The sequence below is a fragment of the Typopeltis vanoorti genome, chromosome 24, assembly GCF_054136105.1.
Source record: "Typopeltis vanoorti isolate ZY-2024b chromosome 24, IOZ_Tvanoo_1.0, whole genome shotgun sequence".
NCBI lineage: Eukaryota > Metazoa > Arthropoda > Arachnida > Uropygi > Thelyphonidae > Typopeltis > Typopeltis vanoorti.
This window is the reverse complement of record NC_143572.1, coordinates 31,751,919-31,766,439: the sequence shown is the minus strand read 5'-3', so window position 1 is coordinate 31,766,439 and position 14,521 is coordinate 31,751,919. Positions and strand designations below refer to the sequence as shown.

Genomic DNA, 14,521 nt, shown 5'->3' with positions numbered 1-14,521 from the left:
GTACAACAATATTATTCTCTTATTTCTTTTGTCAAAATGGTAAAATGGAGTAATAGATTATGAATACTCTCTGGAAACTTTTTCAAACCTGGCCATTCCTGTAGAAATTAAGAGTGGTTATGTAATTGAATTGCAGGAGAAAATAAGGAGGAAGGGGCGTAAGCATTAGAAATTCTTCTAAATAAGCATAAATTTTGAATCATTTTCTATATGATATCCTTCATATTATATTTTCAACATATCTACGGTGATTATGCACTGGATATTATCGTAATGTACATCCTACAAGAAAAAAAAAAAAAAATATATATATATATATATAATATACTCTCATATAAATCCAGTATAAGTCTGCTTCCCTGAATAAACTGAATAAATGCTGTATTAAATTTGGTATGAAAATCAACAATAAAAAGACGAAATGTGAACTGCATCCTGAATGGAGAACTTACAGAAGAAGCATATTTCAGCAATTTAGGCACAATTTTTAGTAAAGTTGACAAATTTAAAATTTTAAATATGGAAATAGACAACAGAATTAGCAAAGCTGGTATGGTAGGAAGGAAAAAGAACAAAGTTTCATGGAATTAGAGAAATTATTCAAAACACTAAAACTAGCTGTATACAAGACAGTGTTCGAACCAGTTTTAAAAAATTATGGATCTGAAAGCTGGTTTAGAAAGAAAAAAAAAACACTATCAAAGTCTAGAGACCGCAGATATTAGAGAGAAAGATTAGGAGCGTGAATAGAGGGCATCAATCGCAATATCATATTAAAAACAACGATTTGAGGAAAGAACTCAACATTGTTAGCATTGAACAATTTGTTAATCTCAATACATTAGGTTTTTTTTATTTTATTTATTTATTTTTTACTGTCAGCAGCTCTTATGTCTTATCAATAACAGAAGATATCTCAAAAATGCTAATATTTTGTTGTAAATCAACTTCTTATAACACACAGAAGTATTCATTTTTACTCAGGAATTGATAAATTTTTACTACTTCTGTTTTGTCCGAAGACTGCAATGAAAATGTCCATGTACCATTAAAGAAACTTTCACTTCAACAGATGCTATAATGCAGAAGTCAGAAAACAGGTGGCTTTGTTTAACACTGAATACAGTAAAAAGACATTTATGTATTGCGATTGGAAATAAGTTTGTTCAGTTTATGCTTTAGTAAAAGTTACGCCTTTACGAAATTTATCTTGCACTGCAGTTACTTTTCATAGATCGGTATCAATGCAATATCATTTCAATTTTCTAGCGAATAACATTTTCAGCGAATTTTTTCTGCAATCAATAGTTCGCGAGATGAATTTTTCTGATTTTTCCTCGCGATGAATTGTTCGGACACTAACATATTGTAACATATGTAAAAATTGGAAAAAGTAATCATTTGGGAAAATAACTCTTTTACTTAATTATTTATACTCGAATATAAATATATGCAAAAGAAGAAATCCAGAGGAATCAAATCGGGACTGCGCGGTGGCCACAAGTAGTGGGATACGCGCAGTCGCCATAATGTGGAGTTGCTCCATCAAGCTGGAAAATGAGGCCCTACACATTCTCAATCTGGTAAACACAAATTTCTCTAGCATATTTAGGTATGCCACTCTCGAAGTCTTCTCCTCATGGAAAAAATGGCTAAACAATGCGATCATGCACGATCGCATTGTTGAGCCATTTTTTCGAACCAACTTGAAAATTCCAAAACAGAAAAATCAACTTTAAGAAACATCTCATCTCTGGAAAATGGAAGACTACAAAAAAACCTGGCGTGAATGTATAAAAAAAAGTCCTCCATCCTAAACTTATTTTCTACAAAACTGCAGAAACCTAGAAGAGAAAAATTCTACAGCTCATTTAATGAAACTGCTGAAAAGGACGTCAGCATCCTACGTTTATCAAGGATGTCAAGCGCCTTTATCAGGGCGTTTAACCTGAAGGTGAGTTAGCCTGTCTCATACGAGGATGGAAGGTTTTTCCTCTCTGAAATTTTTTCTTTGTTTTTTTTCTTGCTGAAAAACAATCGAACCGAATAGGAAAAACACGCAGGGATTTAAGGCCAGTTGCTTCTTCCTTAATTCAAAACAGCTCAACCCAATTCCAATTTCCTTTAGCACTGTGTTTTCTAACTGTGATCTGCCGACCACTGGCATCCTTCAAAAGTCGAATAAGACTTCCAACCGCTGCTCATCTAAATATAACACTAGATGAGTATGCTTCTAAAAGGTTTACAGGTTTGTTTTTTAAGACTCTTTATTCATCATTCCTTATTTTATTATTTTCCTTTCCTAGAGAATATTTTAACCTATTATTTTTTTTTTTTAAACAAACTGCACCGATCACCTCCTCAAAACCCAGAAATATACCCACACATATACTCATTAGTATTCTTAGCCTATTCCTCCCCTTATTAACTGCAGTTACTTGCTTTCGAGGTTATTCGGGAGATAAGTGCATGTGGCACTACTGTCGTTGAGGAATAACAGAAACAGGAGTAAATAAGTGAAACATGCTTGAAAAATCTTCAGGAATGAATTTTTTCAAGTTTTCCAATATTTTTACTCTGAATGCCTGTATATTTTATTATTATATTGTGAAAAATATTTACATCAAAGAATCAATTTATTATTATTATTAGTAGTAGTAGTAGTATTAATGATTAATACCATTTTCCCTCATCCTCCTCAATATAATGATTGTTGGTATAGCAATGCTGCTTTACTAAGGAATAATTACAGAACAATATCGATTCTTATTGTTCTTCTTTTCCGACTTGCCTATTTCCAGCAGGAAAAGCCTAGTCATCTCAGTATTAGGCTTACTAACTTACGTTCAGTAAATTTATTTATTTATTGCATTTATTAATGAAAAAAATTTATTTGGATTCCGTATTTGAAACTTTTACAAAAAAATGTCGAACCATTCCAGTTTTCAGTTCAGCTATATTCGGGGCGACAAAGAAAAATGTCGAAATTATGTATTACAATAACTTGCTGACTTAGCAGAAGTTTTCAGTACAAGAAGCTGAATGCACGGTTCAGTTTTAGTTCGTAATGGATCACTTTTATCATGACATTTCCGTAAAGAAGTTCCTAAATGATATTAGCAATTTCGCTCTGGCTGGATGAAATTTAATGAAATTTTTAATTTCAATCGACTAGACTTATTGTGACAAAATTTGGTAAAACGAATTTCTTAGCCTATTCCTCCCCTTATTAACTGCAATTACATGTTTTCGAGGTTATTCGGGAGATAAGTGCATGTGGTACTTCTGTCTTCCCTACAGATAAATCGCTAACTGCACAATGAAGCAGGATGTACACTTACATTAAATGCTCTAAAATGCAAGAAAATAATTATTTCGTTTCAATGACCGCTTCCATATGTTGTCTGTATCATGAGTAACGTTCCGCATTGTTACTGAACATTTTCTAAACAATAGTTTGCAAGAAAAATGACTTTTCGATGAATTATGAAAGAATTCATCGAAAAATTTTCGGTGAATTGTTTTCTCGATGAATTGCATTTTCGACGAATTGTCGTTCGATGAATTGTCATTCGAGGAATTGGTCATTCGATGAATTGCATTTTCGACGAATTGACATTCGTTAAATTGTCGTTCGGCAAATTGTTTATTCGGCGAATTGCTTTTTCGATGAATTGCTGTTCGATGAATTGCATTCGGTGAATTGTCTTTCGATTAACTGTTTTTCGATGAATTTGCCTGTAACCCCCATAAAGAGAGTGAGTGTGAGAATGACCAAGTGAGGAATCTAGTCTCTCAAGCAAAAATATTGAATAGGGTAGTCAATTCAGAAAGCAAACGTGGGTGGGGGACTAAAGGGATGCTGCAGTTTCTATATACGTTTTTTTTGGCATTGGTTGTGCAACCTCGCCAAACGTTATAAGCATTACCGAGACATCTTACAGCAGATGATGTAGTTACAGGGATCGAATGTGAAGGTTTAGTATTTTCAGGGATGATAGAGAAGATAGGATTGGGAGGGGGGAAGAGTACTGCTGATAGCAGATGAATTGAAGCCAAAAAGAATAGGAGAGGCGGAGGATGACTGTTCCTTTGAAGCAATCTAGGGTAAGATTAAGACCAGTAAGACAAAATATACAGTTGATTGTTGCTATAGACCAGGGAGTTCGACGGATGATCTGGAAGACATGCATCGCCAAATTAGTACAATGCGTATAGGTCGAGTGATTTTTATGGGGGGACTTCAACTATGAAGATATGGACTGAAAGGAAATAAGATTACATTTCAGGAAGGAAATAGAATTAATACACCTGCTAAGAGATAATTACTTAAGGCAGTATGTGATGGAAGAGACTAGGGGTGTGAGAGTATTGGACCTGATCATAGGATCAGAAGAGCTTTCCATAACCAAGGTGACAACAATGCCTCCAATTGGCGAAAGTGACCATGCCATCTTGACGTGGGAGGTTGCAAAATATGAAGAATATTCTATCAAGAAGGGGTATTTGTGGAACTACAAGGCACGTGATTATGACATGCTTAGAAAGAAGCTTAAATCTGTACCATGGTATAAAACACTGCAGGGTAAGGATGTGAGTATTGCATCGAGTGTACTAAAGGATCATCTCGAGAAAGCAGTATTGAATTGCATATCTAGTGTAAGGAGGGTTAATCGGGTAGGAATTAGTTGGATGAGTATTATCATTAAGCAAGAGAAGCAGAAGAAAATGCCGTGAATGTTATAGACAAGATCACTTGGCTATTGAAGAACACATTAACAAGTAGATATAATAAAGTTGTTATTCCTTTTTATAAGGCCTTCATAAGGGAATAAGAGGGGATATGTTAGTAACACTTAAGTTGCTTAAAGGATTTTATAGGATAGATGCAGGGGCGATGTTGTTTCAGCACTTGTCTAGAGGGACTAGAACAAGGGGTCATCCCTAGAAGTTGAACGAAGGTGTGGTCAGTAGGGATGTGAGGACTAGATTTTTTGCTTGGAGAGTTGTGAATCAGTGGAGTGGGTTGCCAGAGTCAGTTGTGAGTGCTTTGCCTGTTAATGGATTCAAAAGAGAGATATGATAGATTGCGTCTCCTCCGATGAGTCTTCGGACTCTATGGAGGTGTCCGAATATATAATAATAAATAGAAATTAGTTTAATAATAATAACATTCGATACGCAGCTATCATAATAGATTGGACAAAAAAAAAGACCTGGACGAATTGGACCGCAAAACTAGAAAATTAATGACTATGCATTGTGCATTACATCCATGAATTAATATCAACCGGTTGTACTTACCGAAGAGAATAGGTGGACGGGGTCTGCTGAAGTGAGACACACTGTGGAAGAAGAAATTAGGTTAAAAAATTACATAGACAATAGCTCTGAGCCAGTGCTTAAAGCAATTACACAAGAGGGCCTTCTAAAAGCAGCAGGAAACAAATCCCATTACATAAAGGAACAATAAAATAACCGATCTGTGCCCTGTAAAAATAAACCCTTGCATGGCCAATTTCTTCGAGATACTAAGAAAACAGTTGACGTGAACAAGACGTGGCAAAGGCTACAACACGGATGCATTAAAAAAGAAACAGAAGGATTTATTCTAGCACCTCAAGAACAGGCATTACAAACTAATTTTGCAATCAAAGCAAAATTTTGAACATCAATAATAACAGCAAATGCAGATTATGCAATCAGAAAGATGAGACTGTAGAACATCTAATCAGTGCCTGCAGCAACATAGCTCAAACTGACTATAAATATCGTCATGATCAAGTGGCCAAAAAAGTTCATTGGCATGTATGCAAAAAATATGGCTTTCCTACATCTGATAACTGGTGGCAGCATAAAATAGAAACAGTATTGGAAAACGAAACAGCAAAAATTCTCTGGGACTTGAGAATACAAACTGATCGTCATTTGGAACACAACAGACCTGACATCACAATTCTGATAATACAAACCTGACATCGACAGATTTGGATTATGGATATCGCAGAGTACCCAGTGATAACAACATTAATAACAAAGACTGGAAAAAATTACTTAATATCGAGATCTAAGTTGGTCAGCTGTGGCTTAAACACACCAAAGTCATCCCAATAGTTATCGGTGCACTTGTTGCAACTTCAAAGAAACTCTCGAACCATTTACAAAAATTAAACATCATGGAAGTGACCCCATATGACCTACAAAAAACAACATTACTTGGAACAGTCCATATTTTACGACGCTACCTGACAGACTATTCTTAGATTCATGGGTAGAATCTGAATTGTTGTTTGTAAGGTATTTTGTTTTTGACTGTGTATCAATTATGTGAATAAAGTAATAATAATAATAATAATAATAATAATAATAATAGGTTTACTTACTAATGTAGCGTCTCCTGTTAGACAAAGAAATGTACTTGCAGGGGCACGTGACAAGATTTTTATGCTCTGTATAATGAAAAGGAGAAAAAAGGTCATCTGATAACGAGAAATGGAAGACGAAATGATCACATTAAAATAAATTATTTTAGAAATTTTTTATAATTTCCACATTAGTTCTAATGTTGTATAAACAATATGAAATACTATAGCTAATGGAAAAATATATCAAACATTGATGGAATTATAAGTTATAACGCTATAATATTAACAGTCGGTATAGACAAACCTCTTGGTCGGAAAGATCTAAGTTCAATTCGCATCCATGATGTGAAGAACCTTTATATGGTCTCTTTCGACGAAAGGTGAGTTAGCCGGTCTCATAAGGAAGTAGGGGGAGGGGTATTCTCATCTGGAAACTCGGTTGAAAATTGGGTGAACAGGCAATCTGGCCCTAATAAACGGATCGACTGTGATAAAATACATAATTCACTAAGAAGTCCTAAGGGGCGGTGCAGGGAAGGAAAGAACCTCATCCGTATAAAAAACAATAAATAAAAAATATTTAATAATTGCTTTATGGAATAAGATTTAATTTGTCTTATAAATAATATACTTAAATATATAAGCAGTTTGTTAGATTAGCTAAGCGTGTATGTTTTCATTTTGTATGAACAATCTATCTGTTGAGAGTGAAAAACTATAAATAAGACTGAGTATACAGAAAGTATAAACTGTCTAGAGTCAATACTGTGATTATCGTATGGTACTTCCAATTTGTAGCCAAACAAGTTAATAGTGTTGCATTCTCACCTGTTTTAAGACAGACTCACCGAACTATCAACGATGTCTCTAACCATTAGTGCCTAGGAAAGGATGAGCTTACTCTGTGGGGTTTATAGAGAGGTTTGTAAAGCGAACAGCACCTGTTAGATTGATTAGTATTTTCATCCATAAGAAATTACTTGAAAACTTTGATGAAAATTCTTATTCAAGGCTTTGAGCAAGTGTTGCTGTTTGGAGAGGAGGAAGGTTTCCTAATGTGGTGATGGTTGCTTTGCATTTGTTGCGTTCTTCAGTTTACAACGAATATGAAACTAGAGTTCATATAGTGTAACTCTCTCTCTCTATCTCACACACACACACACACACACCATTACAGTATGAAAAAAGTTTCGTACTGTAATTTAGTTGTGAAAATCAGTTACACAATCTGATTTTATTTGGAAGCGATTTCCATTGCTTTCTCAAGATAGAATTAAAGATAACCAAAATAATAAAGGGGTATGCATGAGGAGGACATTTTTTTACTTGTCATCTTTATTTGTTTGTCCATATGTAATCTATTTTTAAACTATGGCCTGTTGATTGGAGAACAGAGACAAAAGCTACAAAATCCAAACTAGAAGCATTGCGTGTGTTTTCGTAACGAGTTTCATGTTTTGCAATAAGAACAATTATACTTTTCCGGGAAATTAAAGATAACTCAGCATCTTCGTTGTAATTGCATTCAATTCTTCTATTTTGTAATCTTTATTCGTCTCAAGGTTATCTGATTACTTCACTGTCTGAAAGAAATATCATCCAACAGCAAAATAACTAAGAAAACAGGTGTGAACTCAGTCTTCTTAGTAAGCTTACAAGGCCATCTGACTAGTTGTATGTCGGAAAAAAATACTCCAAAAAATTATTTGTAACTTCTCTAGAAGTTATCGACTATAAATATATGTGATACTGGAAACTAATATGCCCAAATCGAAGCATGTTTTATGACATAGACAGACATGCGTATATCATTAGTATAGGGGCTCCTTTTCTTAGCAGGATGTTCAATTCTGTTTCAATTCCTCTAAGATGGGTAATCCAATCAAAATAACATAAAAAAAGAAATATTGTAGAATTCATATCGTGGTTACTCTAGATGAACTTGTCTTCTGGACCGATGTAGAAATGATATAACTATTGAGAATATTATCATGCAATCATAAAAAAAGTGTTACTATTATCATTGTTTTCAAAATGTCCTAATATCAGGGACAAATGTACGGTATTCAGATTCATTTAGTAGGGAGCTCTACTAAATGATATACATGTTATATACATGTATATCATTTAGTAGAGTTTGATATACATGTTAGCAAACGGGTAGATACTCACCTCAAAGAACATGTACATGCTTAACACAGCTAAGTTAAAGTTGTAAAATAACTTTATTGATCTTAAGTCGAATGGCTCCCTATTTTTCATCCATTTTGGACCCACTACCTTGGCAAACATCATATAACTGATCACAATCATCAAGATGAGTTTTGGATTGGTCATCAAGGGCCATTCGTCCATGTCTTTATCTGAAATGGTCAAAAAAAAGGGGTGTTCTATTGATTAAAAGAAAAAGAGTTGCGCTTAATATGCGATGAAATATCTTCTTTCATAAGAGATTTAATTTAGCGTCTCTCATTGAATTTAATTTATAATTATATTCATTTGAATTTATATAAAATATAAATTTATCAAATTATATTGCGAAATATTTTAATAAAATAATACTGAAATATTAGCAATTGTGTAGAAAGTGTATTATTGGACCGGTATTGATAGTGGTAGTTGGATATATTCAATATATTCACTAATGGATGAAGAATATTGGACGTTATTCAACTGATTTGGAGAGGTGTTGAAGTAGATGATAGCATGTTAGGATAGCCATTTCCTGTTTCCTTTTTATTTATATAGAATTGTCTGAACCTCACTGCTCATTAAGGCAGTCATTGTTTTCCTGGGATAATTTCTCAGTATGATATAAAAATAATTACAGATTTTTGTCACGCAGACCTTCAGATTTTTAAAGATATGAATCAACAAGACAAGCATGCTTCTACGATTTTTCATTGCAAACAAGTTGAAAATAACAAAATTAAATATCGAAATGCTTCTCAGAGACAATGCAGAGGGATCGCAAATTTTAAATAGGAGAAAACAAGATGTTTATGATAACGGGCGATCTCATTATCTCACGACATCGAATTGTATTGAAACTGCGGAAAAACCGAGTTGTCTCTTTAAGTTTAGTTATTCAAATAAATAACAAGGTACATGAGAATACATAAGAAATTGTGGAACGTTTGCCTTGTCCTAGGATTATATTGCGTAGTAGGCGAGTACGCGAGGCCGTTTTAAGCCCTGTCTAACTTTTGGAGAATGAGAAGATAGTTCAATCTTCACTGGTATCCACTCAGAGTCAGCTGGTCGAAGATTATGACTAATTATTCACCGCAACGGTGAAGAGAGGCGGCTGAACAGTGCCCCTATCTCGTGGTCCCTTATCCTAACACTATATATTTACTGTCATTGGGTTCCAGGGTAGGGTTTCTTCCGTTTCTGGCAGGGAAAAAAAAAAACTTGATCGTGCTAGGATTGACTTACTCGTGAACCGATCGAAAAAAGAATAGAAAAAGTTCCTCTAGTGGGCGAGTAGAGTTGAACTTAGGTCTCTATTCTTCAGGTGATCTAGCGCCGTGGATTCACACGCTACTTACACTAACCTACAATTTTTATTCCTATTTTTTTTACACGATTTCACGGGAAGCCTCATCCTCAGACCTTCAGCCCACAGGCCAAGACCGTCCTACTTATCGCACTAGGAAGCGCCATTTAGGACTGTATGACAACTTCGGTTGGCTTTCTTCAGCCTCATTTACCCAGTGTTAGTGCCTGCTTGCATATAACTTCCTGATGTGTTCCCTGATGATGGCAATTTGACTTTACCGATTTATCTGAAGTATTAAATAAAGTTGTTATAATTAATATTCAACAACGTTATAATTTCTCAAAAACAATAGTGTGTCATGAGTGTGTGCTGGGAGACGACTTCTTTTTATACTTTTAAATAATTTGAATGACAAAATTCACAAATTATTGGGCTTTTTTTTCACATATAATAATTTTCAGTATTTTAAAATTTGTAATATTTTTAAACATCTTCATAAGAATATTTAAATACTTATAAATAGATAATAAATGTTAATGCAGTATATTTTGTTCACTAGTATGTATAAGTGGCATTTAATATTTACATTTCGTCAGATAAAGAGGTGGGCTAAACCAATGAAACTGTGTTCATATCAGCGATTTAAATGTAGTATGGGGTAAGCAAGAGTTGGAAAAGAAGAAGAAACCTATTGATATTTTTCTTTAAAAATATGAAGGTTATAGGTCCAGAAAACCGAAGAAGATGGAATAAAAGAAAACACCAGAACTAGAATACATATGGTTTTGAAGTAGGTTCCCTTTTAAAAGTAAAATTTTCAATCCCTTTAGTAAATATTGCGCTTTATAGCAGTTCTGCGTTTTCTAAAGTTAGCAATTATTAGGTCAGATATGTATTCTATATACTCGGAATGTAGACATGTATCGTTCCTAGAAAACATTCTACAATAAGTTCGAATCTTCAGAATCCTGTAAGCTGTTTTAAGTAGTTTTCAGCGAGTTAATTTGTTTTCTAGTGGTGGTGTTAAATTCGTTCATTTGAAGATCGTATTGGATGTAAATATACTTCTTTGCTGACTACAGTTGCCTTTGTATGATTCAATGCAGACACAGTCTATATTCACGACTGAGTATTCACACGAACACTTGTAAATGAATTTTAATATTTTAATATTTACATTTGTTTTTATAAGACTCGAGGAAAGCATTATTGTCACTAATAGCTTAGGAGAATACATTGCAAAATCGGAGAGAGAGAGAGAGAGAGAGAGAGAGAGAGAGAGAGAGAGAGAGAGAGAGAGAGAGAGAGAGAGAGAGAGAGAGAATGTAATACCAGCTGAGCAGTATAAAATTTATTCTGGGTTTTACTCTTACCTGGTTTCCTGCCAAATAATCGATCCAGAGCATCAGGTATTGTAAACTGGACAACAGACATGTTGGTTGCAGCTAAATAAAAAGAAAAAAAACATATAAGGAAATATCACAGGAAAATAAAGATCATAAGTGATGTCATTATGGAAATGATTCTAAGAATAAAAGTTGTTGCCTTTCCTGTTCATGGTTGTTCATGTTTCATGTGCGCATATGCAAGATTCCGTCAGATTCAGGGCAACCTTAGAGGTGAAGAACAGAGAAAGTTATTGTTATTATTATCATTATTAAGATTCTAAAGTATGGATATTAATATTAATTAGGAGAATCCGCGTTTTAGTGTAATCTGCATAGAAAAAACTCCAGTCTGTAAATTGTAAAGGAAATATTGGATGAGATCATTCTCATCCAATCATTCTCAAATTTCTATGTCTAACCAAGCGAGGGAAGTCGAATTTTGTTTATAAATCGGATCTCTGCTTTCTCCATTTGTGATTTTAAACTTATAAAATTAATTCATAAAATCAAATAATCTTAAAATGACACTTCATAAAATAATAAACAATCAGGAAATCTGATTTATTATTTAAATAATTTCATTTAGATCTTACAGTTTTATTCCAAACCAAATTATGTTTAAAAATGGATTCTAGCAAATTATTAAAAACTTAGATTAGTAATAAGTTTAACATTATTTTTAGACCTCACGTCTAAAATTTTCATTTCGAAACTTACGTTTTCCTTAAAATCAATTATTTTAAAATTAATCAGATTAAGTTGCGACAAGTTTTTTTCTATAATATCCAAATAATTTCCATCCATAAAAATTAATTTCCAAAATATATTTTAAAAATTAAACTTCCATTGAGTAATGTTAAGAAAAATTTAAGGAGATGATAAATAACAGCAGGTGAAATATCTACATAAATAGCACATAATAAATAACAGTAGATATAATATCCACCATGTAGTAAAGAAATGGCGTGCGATTGAAATGATTCGACTGAATACTAAACAAGGAATTTTATATCTACAACTGGGTTACTTTCAGAAACAGGAGGTAACATTTTATGTTTCATAAAACACAAGTTTTACTGTGGAGTATCTAACTATGTAAATTAACACGATAATAAAGTAGAATTTAAATTAGTACTCACTATGCAGTTTCTTGTAAAAGAGTTGTCGGCGAAGGTTAATATGAATACACCGGGACGCATTCAACCACAAACGGGGAGATTCTGTTTGGTACTAATAAAATAAAATGATGTAAGACGGCTGCCTGAGGGAAATTGAAACCTGATGAGTTACTTTAAAAGACCTTGATCATGTTTATGAAATAAAGGTGATCATATCTATTATCAGATCGTTGTGCAAGTCAGCTAACCTTGTTAGAATCTTGGAAATGCAATGCAGCAACACAATTCCCAACACAACTTTAAAAAGAATGTTCCTGTCAACAAAAAGTATTGTCGAGGTCAAGATGATATTAGCTTATTTCGTAAATATGTGAGTTGTTTGGAAATAGAAACAGGATCTCATAACAGAAAGTGCGGTGGGAAAGATATTGGTTTAAATCCCGTCTTGGGCAACAAAGTCGAAACGAAATATACCGGCCACTAGTGACAAGCTCAAGTACACCTGGGCGTTAATAGCCCAGGTGTGCTTTCCAAATGCATACACCTTTGAGCCATTCGAAAACGTGTAAAGAGAGCGTAGCGGGTCAAATTCTTAGTTCTTTTTTAATGTTTTTAAAGCACTGAGAAGGCGTGACTAGGTGAGCTTAAATTTTAAGCTCACTCAGCATCTGGCGTCTGTGATTGGTTATTGTGTCAATCAATCCAATTGAACGTTGTCACTTGTCATGAGTTTGAGCGCTTTTCGTATCCGATGTATATTAGACACAGTTGTTACGTATGTTTTCTGGAACTGAAAATTTGAAGGTGGATGTTAGAAGAATTCCTGCAATACTCTCTCTTTTTCTCTTCATAAGTTTTTTTTTGAATTATGCCATCATAAATTCACTTATTCAGAATTAATAGGATCGTGCTATTCGCTCTACCCAGCAACGTATAGGACACAATATCACAAATGATAATTATTAATTATTCTTTACCATTATTGAAAGTGTTTCTACTCACACTTGTTCTTTCCTATTCTTACATGTCTTAGAAATGATGGTTCACCTATTTTCATCCTTCAATATTCCAAATATAGCATTCCCCTTCATTGTTTTTTCTAATAAATCCTAAACAGATTGTTCCCCACTCTACGCAGAAGCATTCAAAGTTATCCTGCAATTAATTGCATTGGACCCATTAAGATGAGCACTGATGCACGATGCCCTCGCTATGCCCGTTTTCTTCTTCTTTGAGTAGTATAAGATTACATATCTCAATCACTTTTATGATTATAATTCGTGGAATTTTTATCTATCCCAGAGGGGAGTGTGCCGTTTGACACCCCACCCTCCTCTGCGGACGCCCATGGCTCATGACCGAATGATTGCATTTTTATCGATTTATGAATGTTTTGAGAATACATAGCGCATCAGAGCTCATCTTGATTGGTCCAATGCAGTTAATTGCAGGATAACTTTGAATGCTTCTGCATAGAGTGGGAGAACAATCTGTTTGTTTCGGGATTTATTAGATAACAACAATGAGGGTGAATACTATATTAGGTTAGTATATTTGAAATGCTCAAAGATGAAAATATATGAACCATCATTTATAAGACATATAAGAAGTTAAGAATAAGTGTGAGTAGAAACACTTTCATTAATGGTAAACAAATTATTTCATTAATGGTAAACATCCACTTTCAAATTTTCTGTTCCAGAAAACACGTGTAACAGCTGTTAATAAAACAGCCATCGGATATAGAAAGTGCTCAACTCACGACAAGTGACAATATTCAATTGGAATGGTTGACAGAATAACCAATCACAGAAGCCTCTAGGTCCTGGGTGAGATCCAATGTTTGCTTATCTAGCCTCTCCTTGTCAGCGGTTTAAAAATACTAAAACGCTAAGAATTTGTCCCACTGCACCTTCTTTGCATTTTTTTGAAGGGCTCAAAGATATATACATTTTGAAAGCACATCCCGGGCTATTAATGCGAATGTGACCCAATGTTTACGCATTGAACACTGCCCTGAATGTGTGTGTGTGTGTGTGTATATATATATATATATATATATATATATATATATATATATATATATATATATATATATATATATATATATATATATATATATATATATATATATACACCATAATTTTC

The 14,521-nt window shown here is 33.8% G+C and overlaps 1 protein-coding gene across 1 annotated transcript in view; it reads right to left on the bottom strand.

Moving 5' to 3' along the window:
• Nucleotides 1–12,466, bottom strand: part of LOC150093078 (very long chain fatty acid elongase 1-like) — a 28,802-nt gene extending 16,336 nt beyond the window's left edge. The window contains exons 1-4 of the mRNA XM_090413988.1: nucleotides 12,395–12,466; nucleotides 11,241–11,312; nucleotides 8,538–8,728; nucleotides 6,384–6,449 (exon numbers count right to left, since the gene is read on the bottom strand). Of these exons, the coding sequence (XP_090270114.1) occupies nucleotides 6,384–6,449; nucleotides 8,538–8,728; nucleotides 11,241–11,301 (318 nt within the window). The 5' untranslated portion in view covers nucleotides 11,302–11,312; nucleotides 12,395–12,466. The remainder of the gene's footprint in view (nucleotides 1–6,383; nucleotides 6,450–8,537; nucleotides 8,729–11,240; nucleotides 11,313–12,394) is intronic.
• Between the last annotated feature and the right edge of the window lie 2,055 nt (nucleotides 12,467–14,521).